Source organism: Chaetura pelagica, unplaced genomic scaffold (assembly GCF_000747805.2).
Source record: "Chaetura pelagica isolate M959 unplaced genomic scaffold, ChaPel_1.0 scaffold436, whole genome shotgun sequence".
Lineage (NCBI taxonomy): Eukaryota > Metazoa > Chordata > Aves > Apodiformes > Apodidae > Chaetura > Chaetura pelagica.
The window spans coordinates 611524-628296 of NW_009953651.1; the positions used below are offsets into that span (position 1 = coordinate 611524).

The window sequence follows — 16773 nt, forward strand, 5'->3', positions numbered from 1 at the left end:
TCACGCTCGTTCTCTTTCATGTTCTGTTCCGTTGAGAGGCTTTCATTCAAGTTTCTTAAAAATAACGAGAGCATATGTGAGCAGTGACATATTGAAGCTATAAATTCCCCAGCTACTTATAGTTCTTTACCATTTTACAACGGTCTGCTCTTTGGGTTAGTCATGACTGAGGGTTTGCAGCACTGTGAATGTTCGCTAAGGATTTTCGGGGGTGGAGTGTTTCAGCTCTTAAAACACTTGCGAGAGAGCTACCTCGGAAATACTTGTGTATTTTTAACTTTTTCTTAAAAGGTCTTTTGCGGTTTTTAATTGTGTTGAAGGAAAGAGGACAAACACTTCGATTGTTGAATGATAAGTTAACATGGGTAAAAGGAACCTGCAAGAAGGGTATTTGACAGAATAATTTAATCTTGTAAACCCCATTTGAGACTTTTAACTTTATTGGAGTTACGATTTTCTTTTTGCTGACCATACAATATTATGAAACACAAAATTTTCCTGGCACGAGTTATGTATCTTACGTGGCTCAGTGTTAAAGCTTGCTAGAACTTCAGTCCAACAACACAGCAAAAAATTTACCAATACTGTAGTAATTAATAGAATTATGATATTTTAATTCAACAGTTCTGATAAGTATTTGACTTATTGGAAATTCTCATTTTTCATCTTTTGGGTTTAAAGGACTGAGCGTCTGATGTTTATGACTGTCATGAAATAATTGTAATGGTAAGCCAAGTAATTGTAGGCAAACTCCTTTCAGCAAATCTGCCAATTTTGTGTTTTGCCTACAACATTCCAGTTTTCAGAAAGACTTTCAGCTTTGCAAATCTGTCTGAATGTGGAAAAATGCGTTTGTTCTTGTGATTCAAATACAGATTTGGTGGGATAAATCTGTAATGGACAAGTGCCCAGGATTTTTTTTTTGCCTTTGAAAATCTCCATTTTCAAACTTTGAATGGCAGGTGCCCAGTCCCTTAGTCCCTTTTTTATTCTAAAAAGATGAAAGAGCTGGTCTAGAATTAGTCAGGCTTAATTCAGCTAACAAAACACATGTACAGCCAGGCAGCCTTGTAGAATTCCCATTGCCTTAAAGAATCAGGAGAACTTGTTGGCAGCTGGATGTCCTTGATGTACTTCTGAACGTATAAGTTGTCTGAGTTGACCTGCTGAAGTGTTGCTGGGGTAGGTGTGATTGTTTGGTGAATACACATGGGATCTTGAATTTACAAAGAGTTGCACGTTCTGTGATTGGGTTTTAATAGTACGTGCAGAGAGACAGTTTTGTGGACAGATGTAATAGGTGTTTCCACAGTCCTGGAATTCTCTGTTTGCAACAGAATGCAGGGGTTTTATTCAGATATATCAAATAGGATATGCAGGTATGCTTATGCATACCTTTGTGAGTTGATATAAAGTATTGGATTTTTTTATTTCCTAGTTGTTTCCAACTTACACATCCAATTCCAGGGCTTTGTGAAGTATGTTGTGTCCTCCATGTCTTCCTGCACAGAGAAGAAAACATTTTACTCCCCACTGGCCTTTGCTTGCCACATACTTGAAAGAGTTATGTTAGGGCTAAAGAGTAGGATTTTCAAGAAACTCTTGTAGATGGTCTTTTGTCTGTTTTCAGAAAGCACTCTGTGTGCGCTCTTTGGAAAGAGTTTGACTTATTTTCGCCATCTAATTTAACTTCAATAATGAAAAATATAGATTTACCAGGTATAATGCTAGTACCTCTCCTGTCTTATGGTGGGTTTAATGCTTTGGAAAACTTCCACTAAGAAGCCAGTAGAGCTGTGAGTTACTACTATGCTCTTTTAAAAAAAATTAAAAATTAAAAAGATTAAAGATTATTTTGATGCACTCACGCCATGTAAATATATCTATTCTTTATGTGGCGGTTCAGTTTTCTGTTGACAGTATGTGTGTAGTCTTATGCTCTAGAGGCTCAATGACCTCCTACAAAATTTCGTATAGCAAGGTTCTGTACACTTGTCCTAGATTACCCTCCCAAGAGATGTCAGAGATCCTCATTAACAAGCATGTAGTTTCCCAGTATTCCCCCAGTGCTTTCCAATTAAGCCTTTGTCCATATGTTTAATATCATTGGAAGTGCACTTGGAGCAGGATGATGGAGTTTAAATAGCATGTGCAACTTTTGTTCTTTCTGATGACTGCTGAGGGAGGTGGCATTAAGAACCACCTTTTTAAATAACTGTTCAACTATAGTGTTTCAGTGGGATGACTGGAGTAAAACCTAGAAAGCTGAGTCAGTCAAAAAGGCTGTCACAATAGTCAGTTTTATAAAAGCTCCTGTTCTCAATTATCTGTGATATCTATTCCCTATTAATCATTATTAGACTAGTAGAAGCTCCAGAGATTTTCTAGCCAGCGCATACATTCTGTAACATGCTGGATTACTCTTGGATCTGGATTTGTTTAAAAGTTCTCTTTCAGTCAATCATGTCTTGGCATGTTTGTTCAGGCTCCGTTTTTCTCCAGTCACATGCCAGGTGATTCTTCAAGAAACTGGTTAATGCTATTTCAAAAGTTATAGAATAAAATAGAATTATAGAGGTAATTACATCTAATTTTTGAATGTTTGTTGCATACAAAGAATTTGGAGCTAGAAATTTAAACTTGGTATTTTAAAAGCCAGAAGTCCTGTTGATTGTTCAAGTTTATTTGCTGAGTTACAAATCATGAAAAATGTCTGTTTGTGCCACAGTTATTTTAAATTCCTGGCAGTGTCCCAGCTTCCATACACTGTGGCATGGCAGGTTTATGGCCTGTGTTATTACCCTTCTGGTGGTATTTCAGGATGTTGTGGCAGAAGCGAAGTGCTTTCCTCAAAACTCTGGCTGCATGTCTTAGTCCAAATTTACTACCCTTAAAAGGAAATGTAAAAGTACTGATTTAAAATAACTAAAAAAGATGTTAATTCTAAATTTTTTATTCTTGTTTAGGGAATTACAATTTTTATTTGCTTTATTTATTTAACTGAGAACACAGATACCAGATATCAAGCAACTGAATCTTTAGGCTAATGTGAGGCTGAAAATCATGATGTTTAGGAGAGCGTGTATGGTTTTTTGAGTTGATATTTTACCTAATACTAGCTGATGACTTGAAGCCAAGATGGAAATTATAATCTCCATCATGCAACTTCTGTTGTCTTGGGGAAGCCCCTTAACCCACCTATGCTTTGCAAATTCTCCAAAGTATCTCTAATAACACTCGGTATCAAACAGGCTGATTGGCACAATCATTTGAAAGCCTATTACCTGTTTTCAATTTTGTTTACTGTGAAAACATATTAGCCCTCAACACTTCTTAGCAAAGGCTTGTGCAGACTCCTGTGGTAACAAATGTTTGTTGGCTAGCCTTTTTTCAGTGGCAGTTGATACTGACAATTTTGAATCATTAGGAGTTTTTTTGCCCAAGTAGCCAGTACTTAAATTCTATTAGCAGGTTAGCTCACATAACATTTTTGGCCCCACATTTCAAGTCTTTTGGAAATTTGTCTAAACTACTTCAGTGTATTATGGTTCTTTGGAAAAAAAAAAATGTGACACTTTTAGCTGTTAAAACTGAGTTTGATGTGGTAAGGAATATAAAAGTACTTAGAAAGTAGGATACAGAAAGCTAGAGTACCATTGAAAGCATTCTAATCACATTGTGTTTTTCTTGCAGTAATGCAAAGATATCACCATATCCTTAAAATTAATACTTGAGTTGTTGAATATAATGGAAAGGAATTTTATAGTGTCTCTCCTGATCCATTTTGAAACAAACTTGCAGAATCATGATTTATGACTTAATCAGGTATTGCCAATCCGATTTCAAGATGAAGGATATTTATTCTTTGCAATACCTCATGAGTAAGATTACTCTTGCCGTAATGTATTAGCCCTATATAGCACACCATCATCTTCATTGCAGGGGTTGGAGAGAGAAGCCAAAAATCAGTTTTCCAGTTTCAGCAATTTCATCACAACTATCAACGAAAAGAAAGAAGGCATCGGAAACAGGGATTCACCTCCACAACATGTTATACCCAACATCAAAAACGGTAAGAGAATAAAAGTCCGGTGTTACTTAGTTACCAATTTAAGAAGGTGCTTGGTGTTCTGCCAATATTTGTATTGTGGTAGCGCAAAAAAACCAGAAATCTAGGTTTCATTAAATTATGCTGTGCTCTCCAGTGTATAGGCAGTGATGGTTATGCCAGTCCTCCCTCTGTAGAGTTGGATAAGTAAAACAAATAGGTCTGGAGGATAAAAGAATAATCTGTAGTTTTAAAAAAAAAGTTTCAGATGCAGTAGTTCATCTGCAGATCCAGTTTGTCTGTCTGCAGTTAGATGGCAGTTTTCCCAGAAATTGTGTCAGAACTTTGTGGAGATTTTTCTATTGCCATCTGAAGGATGGCAGGGGTGAGAGGCTTTTAAGGGAGACAGTTACTGGTTTTTAATGAAGGTTAGTGGTGACACAAAATAAAATTCACAAGGATTGGCGAGTTCTGAAGAGCTTTAAAGGCATGAGGGAAGGTTGTTGTGATATGATGAGGTAATGATAATTGATGAAAAGGTAGAAAGTAGACTTGTATATTCAGTATGACATGTTAGAATAATGAAAGCTGATGAGATGACATTGTGGTTAGACCTGGAATTTTTTATTAGTTGGTTTTGTTTTTTTTAAATCTCAGATATGGAATTTCAGTAATTTGGGACTTTTGATAAAAGGTTGTACAAACATTTGTCAGGTTTGTACTCATATTGCCTCTTAGCAGGTCCATCTCAGCCATATTAATCTGTGGTTTTCTTAGTCTCAGTGAATTTGAGACCATAAAGAAAGAGACTGTGTTACTTAAGAAATCTCAGTAATGTGAGTTTGAAACAAAACTAAGGAAAAGTATTATCAGTTTCAAGGTTGTGGAAAGAAAAAGAAAAAAGATGGCTTATATTTGCACTTGTATCCTTACAAAAATGATCTTTGTATCCTTGCTAGCTATACCACAAAAGTAAAAGTTAATCCAAGGCCTTTTTTTTTTAAGCCATTTTTATTATGTAGGAGGGAGGCTTTTTCTACTTTAAAAATAATAATACTAATAAAGGCAATTGCTGAAAAAAAAAGGCAATTACATGTAAATGACAACTCAGACAGGATTTTGTTCTTGGCTCTAGTCAATTTGTACTACACAAAGGAAATGAAAGTGGCTGGAGAAGGCCAGTGAAGAATTCTCCCACTGGTGCATAATTTACTGGAGTTAAAGAGCAGTGGTGTTCTTAAGAGCAATACTTGGAGTAAGGCAAGAAGATGCTGCAAATCAGGTCAGCCCTGCTGATTCTTAAAAAATGCTTCAAGGCTGAGCTAATAGAGCTGGAAGAACAGCGCTCAAGTGGCCTTTGATGGCCCCTATGTATGTTTAAGAAAATTCTTTGTAAGTGAATTGTGTATAAGCAATTGCAATATTGTTGCAATCTGAAAGTTCTCAAAGCAACTGTTTTGTCTTTCTTGGTAACACTGTTTTCCTCAGAAGCTGAAAGTGACCTCTTGGCAATATTAAATACTCAGCTGCTAGCCTTTTTAACAGAAACATGTATGCAGCTGATTGATAGACTCCAAGCTGCTGTCTTTCATTATTTAAGACTTAATTATTTCCTGTCCAGCTCCTGTTGAATGGTTGCTTAATACAATCTTATGATATGAAAGCCTGCTGTTTAATAAAATCTAGGGCAAAGTAAAATTAAATCTAGTATTGGGCCGAGCAATGTGAAAAATACAGTACTCTTTTTCAGAAATAATTTCACTAAACAAAAGAATTCTGTCTCCTTTGCCCTCTTTTTTTTTTTTTTATCTGACAAAAACTGTAAACTCTAAACACCTCTGTCTCTTGAAGTGCCCTCAGTTCTCACTACACGTGATAATTTCAGGGTGAGGGTAACCTCCCTGTATGAAAACATTATTTTTACAGTGCAAGGCATGTTCAAAATGTTTTGAGGAGATATGTGTATTCTGTGGAAAGAATAATCCTTGAAGCAAACTTCTCAGTTAAAAATGCTTCTTTTGCTATTCTGGAATTCACAAATGATGCGTGGATCATTATTTTCTTCATTTGATATATGAGGTATCTTTCTGAATATGTGTGTATATATATTTATGTGTACTGGTAATACTTTAGGCTTGACCTCAAAGAATGTTAAGTTTGTTGAAAAACAAGTGTGGAAAAGGTAATGCTAGTAAATACAGCATGAAAGCTAAAGCAATCTTTGTTTGGTATATAGCTGCCACAGATACTGAATTAATATAGCAAGTCTTATGCAGCAATGATCTACTATGAAATCTGAATGTACACTAGATTGCTGTAGTTCTTTTATAATATTACAAATCCAAGTAAGATTTGTTTGCTTTGCCAAAATTTTGAATTTTTTTTCTGCTGGTAGAGGTGTTGGTCACCCTGCAAATAACTGCTTTTCTAAATTCATTCACACTGAATTTCCTTGTAGTAGAAAGTTCTCCTTTGTATCAGTGAGATTTTCTTCCTCAAAGTTTTTGATCATTCCCTAAGCAGTCATGCATTGCTGATCCTTTTTACTTGATGTAACTGGGCAAGCAGCCAGAAATTATAGGTGTTTTTTTTTCATCTTGTAATAGTGTCTTTTTGCTGCTTAACATCTCAATACATAAAGTATCAAGTTTCTCCTCAATTGAACTGAAGTGACAGATCCTAATTAATATTTTTCAATGTCAGATGAGCAAATCTATTTACAAATAAACCTGAATTATGGCAAAACATACTGAAATTGACAGTTTTTATTAAACATACTATTAGAATCTCTACTATTTAGTATATCTAATTTAAACTGCATATATTTCAAAGAAAATTGCATCACTGACAGGGCGTGAGTTACCAGCTTAGCACCTGCAGCCTCAATTTGCTGAAATGAGAAGCAGCTTCTGTCAGCAGCTGTCTCTTCTGCAGACGTGGAGAGAATATTTTTCTTATTTCAGTGTATTCAGCTGGTTATAATTCAATATTTAATCTGTTTTAAATTGAGAAGACAGAATGAGAGCTAAATTAAAATTACTTGTCTTTCTCACAGTATAAAAATAAGACACAGTCTTTGTTTCTTTTAGGTCGGTCCATCCTGCTTTCCAAAAGCCATATGCAATAGCAGAATGCTTGGCAGAATTGCTGGGCACTTTGGCTTGAATTAATTTAGTATCCATGTGTCCACTTTGTTTTTTAAGTTACTACTTTTCTCTTTAAATAACTTTAAATTCCAGCTGTAAGAGTGGACAAGGTTCCCTACCTATAATCAATGCCATACTTGTGGGATTTAGGACAGCTCTGATCAGTTATCATCTGATGAATGATGGCTGAGTTAAGTTTCAGTGACAGTGTCTGTGTCATCAGACACAGAATCTGTCTTTGAATCTGTGAATCTGTCTTTGGGTTTTGGAGGTTTTGTTAGCAACTATTTCCCTGCTGTAGTAGTAGTGATGCTACTTTCATGTTTAAAAAAAAAACATAAAACACCCACCAAAACAAAAAACATAGTTCTTGGAACTGTAGTGAAGAGGCTTGGGGGGTTCTTAGACAATTCATGGAGGATTTTGATTTAATATGTTTGTATTTTGACTGTTATTTTATACAATGTCTTTTATTCCAAATGTACATCATAACTCTTATAAACGCTTTTTAGAAAGTGCAGTATAAATCAAACTTAAAAAAGCATTTTAAGGATATTATAGAAGATCCTGTTAGAAAAATGGATGTTTGCGCACACTGCATTTGAATATTTTTTCGTGGTTTTGGTGGGTTTACTTTGTCAGGCTGCCAGATGACCACCAAGCTGCTCCATCACTCCTGCTCCTAAACAGAACACAGGGAGAAAATAAGATGAAAAACTCGTGGCTTCAGATGAAGACGGGGAGTCGACTTGCCAGTTTTTGTCACAGGCAAAACAGACTTGATTATACCAATTTTTTGCCAGTTAGACAAGACAGAAACAAAACTCAAAATACCTTCCCCCTCTGACAAAGGCCACACCTGCAGACCCCTACTGTCAAAACTGTGCCATGCCAACTTTATACAATGTTCTCAGATAAAATATGAGTCAAATAGAAGACCTGCATCCTGGCTTTTGTTGTTTTCATTAAAGCTGTGTAGTTTAGTTTCTAACCCATAAGCCTCTCTTCCTTATTGTCTTTCCCTTTCTGGGAAGGGAGAGAGGTTAATAGAGAGCATCTGTCATTCATTGAATTGTTGACCCAGTAATTAAAGCACAGCTATTTGTACTTAAAATAGGCAGCCAAATTTATTGAGAAAAAAATGTTTAAACCTGCTACCATTTCAGCAGTAGTTCTCTGCAAGACAGAAAACTTGCATTTCCCATTTAATTTATTGGAAAGATTTAAATTTTTTTTTAGAAGGCTGTAGACAATCCACAGTCAGTTCTAGCTAAAATTCTGTAGCAGAGCGTAGGAAAAAATTGCTGAAGACTTGTCCTTGTACATTAGAAAACAGTAGGACTTTGGAGTGGTTGTGCTTGAGATTTTTCATAGTTGTAGGGAGCACCAGTGTTGCAGTTTGTATGTTACAATATTTATAATATATATAGTAAATACAATAGTGGACAATGCTACTATTTGTGACTAATAGCTACTAGTCATGGACTGATCAGTGTGTCTTTCAAAGAGCAAATATTACCCTGGGTATCTCTGTAATTCCATTACATCCTTTGAGGTTGGGTTGTTTGTTTTTTTAATGGTCTTCTAACTTTCTTAGCTTGAGTTCCTCATAGGTTAAGGTGGATGTGATTTTCAGAATAGGCGCTTTCATTATGCCTCTGACTTTCAAAGTCACTTAGCTTAATGAAAATACTGCAGCACACATTTCTAAAAATGAAATTACATATAAACTTGAGGTTTTCTTGCCGTGATGTGAGTGCTGCTGTATGTATACCAACGAATTATTATGGATATAATACCAGTGCATCATCTTTAAGTACATTATTTTGCTACTTTCCCTAATAATGATTTGAAGTAGTACTGCTTTTTTTCTTTTTTTTTTCTTTGTCAGCAGCATGCTTGCAGTTCATTTGTGAAAATCTCTCTTGCTCTACTTTGTTTATGTAACAGAAAATAATTTGCTTGTAACTTTATCCGGCAGTTCAAGTTCATTTATACAATAGTAGACACTCCTGTTACCCAGAAAGCTTTAGACAGGAGATGGACAGGCCAATTTTCTGCCTCTGTTGGCAGAAGGAAATACTTTGTTCACAAAGCCTTGGTTATGAACTAGAGACATAGTTTTTTGTTAATAGGGTTTTATTTCCCTTTGATTAGAGAAAGTTTCCATCTTGTCTGGGATGAACACACGCTAAGAAAAGCACTTGAATGAGTAGAGTTTAAAGATGTAGAATCCGACAGTGAGTTTTTTGTTTTTGTTTCTTTGTATATATCTCTATATATTCCTATTTATCTGCATTTTAATGGCTAACAGCTTGTTACTTACATGATTGCATCCTATTTATTGTTTGGTGTTTTTTTTAATAAGTGAGAGACCTACCACCTGTTTGCCTCGACGTACGACAGAAGCAGCGCATCTCTATAGATACACTACCCCAAGAGCTGAAAGCACCAGTTCCTCCTGAACCTTCCCTTCCCATCCGAACCAAAACTGTGAAAGATTTTCAGTAAGTTATGCTGGTGTTTCCAAAAGTGTGCTTCCTTTCTTTGGAGTTTCTTAATTTTGTCATACAATTCATACATTTGATTTTGTTAATCTCAAATGGAGGAACAATTCAGTAAGACTGACTAGTAGTAGTAGTTAGTCTGGTTGTGGTGGTGGGGTTGATAACTCTGTTACTGTGAAATTTATCAAAATACTTTCTCTAGCTTGAAATGTTCTGTTCAAGAAATAGCAAAGCTTGTACTTTAGAGATAAAAATTCCATTACTGACATTCAGTGGATGTTTACTTTTGGAAAAATATGCATATGGGTTTCTGTAGGCTGGAAAATTCCTTTCAGTCTTAGGTATTTGTTTGTACTGCAAATTATGGTGTGTCCCGTCCATTGAGGTACTGGGCATATTCAATCTTGTGTGAAACACTGCAGATCAGACACTTAAATACTTAATACCTTTAAAAACACATGTATTTCAGTGTGATGTATTAAGTACCATAACTACGTTCCACAAAACTGTGATGTTCACACTGTCATTTTAGGAAACAGCATAATTTTGGTGAAAAACCCATCATATTTGAGGATCTGGAGCAGTGGTTATGTCGACTGCACTATTCCTAGCTTTGCCTGAAAGTGCAGATAACATTTCTTCATGCATTACGTTAAAAAGCAGTAATTTTTAATATTAGTTCTGTGTTAAAAACGTACTACTTTTTAAAGTACATTTGCTATATATGTGAATACAGTTTTAAGCAGTGTAAGTTATTTTAGTACATCTCCATGAGAAGTACTATGCTTAAACTTTGTGTAAGTAAAAAGAGTTTTAAGATTAGAGGGTGTCTGCAAACACTGCCCCTTAACATTGATTTAGCTAGAAGGGCAGTAAAATTTATGTGAAACAGTGTCTTGTGTTCGACTTCTGTTTTTCCAGATCAGTGGAGACCCTTAACCAAAACTGTATCTACATTAAATTTCTTCCACCACAGTTTGATACTCAGTACATGCTTGTTCAGCTTAGCTAGGCCAGCAGAAATCCACAGGTAAACCACCTGGATTGTTTTTAACTCTGTTTCCCTGATGTCAGATCTACACCACAAAGTTTTGCTTTGGGATTTCACCCACGATATGTGAACATATATTGGCAGAGAGAGTGGATGTGTTCTTAGCTGGGTTTTTACCGATTTGTTGGGAATGAAGCTTGTGGCTTTGTTTGTTTTTTGGTTTTTTTTACCCTTAGCACTGATAGAAGAGCATTATGCTGCTGTAGTAGACTTGAGTGTTCTAGAGTAGGATAATCTTGGTCAGGAGAGGGGTATATATATTCCTAGGAATAAGGCTGAGTCTTTTTTTTCTTTTATTTTCTTTTTCTTTTTCTTTTTTTTTTTTTTCAGACAGATGGGGTATAAAAATCACAGTTGCTCCCAGAGACACATGAGCATGTACTCTTCATTGCTCTTTTCTGTGTTTGAAATTCTGTGCATGCAGGGAGGAAAAGAAATGCTTTTTGATTAGTCAGTGTTTGTATTTGGTGGAAAAGGAAACACATTAGAAGAAAAATTGACAAGAGTTGATCCTTTCTTGGTATTTAGGTGATCTGAAGAGCTGAATTGTTTTCCACATTCACATTTTTTAATCTATTGACTGCTGCCTAATTATGTAGTTATCAATTTTATTCTTTCAAGTAAAGTATTGCAAAGTCATTAGCATGTTTGTTATGTCTTACTGGTGACTTTTTAAGGTACCTAGTACAAAGAAGTTATCGAGGGGGACCAAAGTGGGATTTATATGACCAGCATTGTAGAAAGCTGAAATAAAATTCTGTACAAAATGTTGACTGTGGTTTTGTGTTGTTGTCTTTGGAGTTTTTTTTAAGGTATGATATTACACTAGGTTTCATATACAGATACTTTTAGGAGCAATATTTAAAAGGACTTTAAGAGTAAATCCACAAATTTTGTTGTTCCTTTGAAGAATGTGTACAAACACATATAAAGATTGTTTTATAGGAAAATTTGATGAGTAATACAATATTGTGCAAATGATAATGATTTTCACTACTTTAGGAACCTTCTTACTTTAATTAGTCTCAGAAAATGTATCATGTCAGTATATATGCATAATTCTGTCCTGCTAATTATTTGTATTAACATACTGAACTGTGACACCATCAATTAACTTTTTGAATAAGAGATAATGTTCAGGTGTATGAAACACAAACTGTGCTTTTGTTCTCCTGTAATACCATGTTCTTAAAATGACAAGGAAGATGTTAGAAAGATTGTGATATTGTACTTGTCTGTCTTCTGAGTGTTCTTAGAGAGGAAAACTTGGAGTTACATTGCAGTCTAAAGTCTAAGTGATTGGAAAGACAGAACTCTTATATTAACAATATTTTAATATAATCTTTCTAGGGATGATGTGGAAAAGGCTAAGTCATCAGGAGACTGGAAAGCTGTACATGATTTTTATTCTACAACATTTGATTCATTCCTGGAGATAAATGCTGCATTTAAGGTAGAAAATAATTCATAATACTGCTTAGTACTTACAGTTCTGTGTCTTCAAAGTGTTTGCAAAAACATCAGTTAAAGGCTTGCAGCTAGTTGCCTAAGGCCACTAAGGTAATTTTGTCATTAATTTACCTGCCTTTGTTAGACAATCTGTTATTGCATTGATTTTTTTCATTCCAGTTTAGGAAACTATATTTCAAGTGTATGTACTTCATTTTGTGACATTATGACTGTGTAGTTACTTTCTACACAAACTACAGTTTAAAAAATGTCAAGATAATGCAGCTAATGCAAAGGCCCATACAAATCTGGAAACAGATTCCTTGTCCCTAAAAAAAGTGCAGTGTATGCTCAAGTAGTATAGCTGTTTGTGTGTTGTGGTGTCATAGACTGGTTTTGTGGAGAAAGATCAAATTTGTCTGTTAAAAAATTCTTAATTCTAAACTATTTCCTGCCTGTTACAGAAATGTTCTTATAATATTTAATATGGACGGTAGGGCCTGATTGAGACAAAGTAACCTGTGTTTTCTAGTTACTTAACAAATATTGAATGCTTACGATTGTTGCTGTTGTGTGATGATGGATTGACAGCAAGGATGGAAGATGAATATTCAATATAATTTATTAATTGAAACCCTCCTGCATTTTTAAAATAGAACAACAAAGTGATGGAGTTACATGAATATTGACAATGTCTAGGTTTACTATTGTTTAGCCTCATGTTTTGAATATTGATAAAAGCAACTTAGATTCTTACATTTTGATAGGGGAAATAAATAATTATATCTGTTTTGTTTAAACTCTTGTTTAAAACATTCAACCTTTATTTTCAAAGATAGCAAAGATACCTGAAACTTTTCAAAACCAAAATTTTTCATGCATTATCTAACTTGCAGAAAGATACCAATTCTCCATTTAATACCACTGAGGACTCTGGAATCAATGCAAAATTTGTGAATGTTGTCTATGATGCCTTATTAAATACTGTAAGTAAAAGATAAGAATCCATGTTTTAAAACATTTTAACAATTACTTCAGCAAAGAAATATGCTAAGAAGCAATTTATGCCAAAATTTTTTTCTCAGATAGGCATGATTTCTGAAGAACCTCTCAAAACATACTTAAAATGGTCCCACAAGAATTGCCATAGAATAATGAAAATTGCTTTAGTGAAAGAGGAGGAAAATTTTGCTGCTAGTAATGCACAGTTGATACACCTCAAAAACTGCTTGCAAGATATGACATTACTGTGATGGGACACTGCATGGTGGGAAATAAGAAAAATGTGAAGATGAGGGTAGCAAAAAGTAAGTGCTGAGCTTAGTAAACAAGGATGGGAATATTTTAAAAATTATATTCGCAGTGTTTAAGTTGGCACAACTCCAGGCCTTAGCTGGTAGTCTGTGAGGAAAGATACTTAGCTCAGCATCATAGCAGAGACTTACCTGGCTTGAATTACAACCAAAACAAACTTGCTTGTTCATACAGTATCTTGTATAGAATATGTATAATTACATCAGATACGATTTTTTCCTCTCCTTTTTCCATAGCCTCAAGATGTTCAGAAGTCAGTCCTAAAAGGAATAATTAATGGTCTGCTACAAGAATGGAAAGGGTAATTATAATAAATGCTTGCATTCAGCGCTGTGTCAGCACTTACAACTGGTATACTTTTTGTCTTTACTGTTTCAGCCAAAGAAAGCAAATGTTCTGATACAATTTATTTGACTCATAAGAACTTGTCTGCTTTTGGCATATAAATCTGCTGAAATGTATCTTGAATTTTATAAGCTGAAACTGAGTCTCTGAGAAGCAGAACCAGACCCAGCTATATGTTTCCCAAAAAATCTCAGTTGCTTGTTACCAGGATGATCTTTCTGGCATCTGAATTGTGAGATGAATTAAGGAATTTATCTAGAGTAAAACATACTTTTCCTGCTCACACCACAACAGCGACTAGGATGTTTTAACCTAGATAATTCCTTGATCCAAAGTTTACTTCACAGTGTTTTCATGTGTGGCAATGGCATGGAAAGGGCAGTGCAGGATGCAGAAAGGGATAGCCCAAAGGCAGGAGTTTGGAAGATTACAACAATTTAGCAAGAAATAATAGAAGTGAAATACATGCTTTGATTCACAAAAAGATCTAGCAAGAGAGATCGCCTTGTTATGAATCACCTGTGACCCTGGTGTCCTTTCTCCACCTTATACTGCCTTTGCTGTGCTGCATGCCTGTTTGTGGTTATCTATAAGCCTCAAAGCAGATAAACAGCAAGAAGTACAGAGGCTGGAGTGGTAGAAGTGTACAGAGCATTCTGGCAGGAAATATGTCAGATGGGGAAAATAAAATCTTCTGTGATGTCACCCAAGATAGACAGCAGCATGGACTTCTCTCTTTAGAACACCTCTTACTCTTCACTTCTGTTCTTTTTTTATTTTTGGCCCTCGCGGAATCATAGAATGTTAGGGGTTGGAAGGGACCTCTGGAGACCATAAATCCAACCCCCCTGCCAGAGCAGGACCACCACAGAGTCTAGGGCAGGTCACTCAGAAATGCATACAGGCAGGTCTTGAAAGTCTCCAGAGAATGAGGCTCTGAAACCTCTCTGGGCAGCCTGTTCCAGTGCTCTATAATTCTTACAGTAAAGAAGTTGTTCTTCCTGTTGAGGTGGAAGCTCCTGTGCTCTAGCTTGCATCTATTGCCCCTTAACTTACCACAGGGCAGGACTGAAAAGAGATTTGCCCCTCCTTAGCACCTAGCCTTCAGATATTTATATACATTAATAAGATCCCCTCTCTCTTAGTCTCTTCTCTAGACTAAACAGCCCCAGGTCTCTCAGCCTTTCCTCATAAGACAGGTGGAGAGTCATCCTTCTTCCAGACTTCCTCTCTTGCATCCATGGTCTGGGATTCACAAGGGCTGGTCTTAGGACTAAAGACTGGAGCAAATAAGGTATTAAGTAACTCTGCCTTCTCTGTATCCTCTGCTACTAGGGCTCCCACCTCATTCAGCAGTGGGCCCACATTTTCCCTTCTCTTCCTTTAAATACTGACTTATTTGAAAAGAAGCCCTTTGTGCTCTCTCTTACTTCCTTTGCCAGGTTAGTTCTAAGAGGGCTGTGGCCTTCCTTGTTGCCTTCCTACATACTCTGACTACACTCCTGTTGTTCTCCCAAGTGACAAGTCCCTTCTTCCACAAACTGTAAATTTATTTCGTTCTTCTTCCCCTCCTGGGTAGAGCTGAATGCATTTCAGTTGCCCTCACACATAAAGAGCAACTTCACCACCTCGCCTTGTTGGTCTGTCCTTCCTAAAGAGTACATGGCCATCCATGACAACATTCCAGTCATGGGACCTGTCCCACCATGTCTCCGACAATTATGTCTTATAATAGCCTGGTGACCTAACACAGATCTCCAACTCCTCCTGCTGATTCCCCATACTGTGTGCATTGGTGTAGAGACACTCTAGAGAGAGTCGAGCACTTGGTTTTCACCTTTGAGGAGTGGTAGGCCTTCTGATTGTCAGAAATACTAGCACATTGCCCCACAAATGCTGGGCTGCTACACCCAGGGGTCTGACTAGCATGTCCAGTTACATCCCACTCCCCTTTCAAACCTAGTTTCTCTTGTGTTCTGCCACAAAATCATTATGCTAACATAGCCTAACACCTTTAGAAAGTAGTCAGAATCTTTGTCTTTTTCAACTTCTGAGAACAGTGAAGGTCCTTAAATATGATATTCAATATGTATTGGAACGCAAAGTTAAATCATAGGGTGCATGATTTCATCACTCTTGCGTGTGTATGATGTATACATGTGCTTCTGCTTATTATTTCATTCATTCATAGGCCACGAACAAAAGATGATCTTAGAGCATACTGTATACTTTTACAGGTAAGAGAAATACAATATTTTTATTTAAGTATGTGTATGCTTAACTTATAATCTATAAACCAGTATACTATGCAAACAAGATACTTTGTGTAGCTGAGATACTTCACATTTCATTTCCTGTTATAACAATGTATTAAAATACAGAAGAAATGTAGAGTATGCATGAGGGGAATGGGAGCTTAATGGAACATAGTTGATGGGGAAAGGCTGCATAGATTAAGACTTTGAACTAACAAGCATATAATTGTTTCCTATCGTGCTGTGGGTTGAAAGGACAAATGTTTTAGCAAATTATTCATATTTCTTCCTTTCTTGTTCCCGGGTTTGTTTTATTGGTATTTTTAATTCTGATCTTCCCAGAAAGTTTCACTACATGCACTTTCTGATATTGCTGTAACTGTCTCCAGTGCTGCATTTTGTCCAGCAGACCCTCTCCAGTCGTACTGGCTGTGTTGTCTGATACCTGTCTGTTAACCTATTACCTTTGCTACTGTAGTTGATTTGCAGTTGTAAGAAGTTTCCCCTTTAAATTTTGCCACTGTAGGAAAAGCCTCTCCACATAAGGAGAGGTTTCTGCTGTTACTTGAGAAGATCTGATACTAATTTATTTTTTTGAGACAACAGTTTTTTCTCTGGGGTGGTATGTTAGCTGTGAATTAAAAGGAGTTTATCCTGC

The 16773-nt window shown here is 36.1% G+C and overlaps 1 protein-coding gene across 1 annotated transcript in view; it reads left to right on the forward strand.

Moving 5' to 3' along the window:
- Nucleotides 1–361: 361 nt before the first annotated feature.
- The window catches only part of HECTD2 (HECT domain containing E3 ubiquitin protein ligase 2), a 34405-nt gene continuing 17993 nt past the window's right edge, over nucleotides 362–16773 (forward strand). The window contains 8 exon segments of the mRNA XM_010000109.1: nucleotides 362–387; nucleotides 2486–2513; nucleotides 3943–4072; nucleotides 9563–9701; nucleotides 12103–12205; nucleotides 13098–13187; nucleotides 13752–13816; nucleotides 16052–16097. Coding sequence (XP_009998411.1) covers nucleotides 362–387; nucleotides 2486–2513; nucleotides 3943–4072; nucleotides 9563–9701; nucleotides 12103–12205; nucleotides 13098–13187; nucleotides 13752–13816; nucleotides 16052–16097 — 627 coding nt within the window.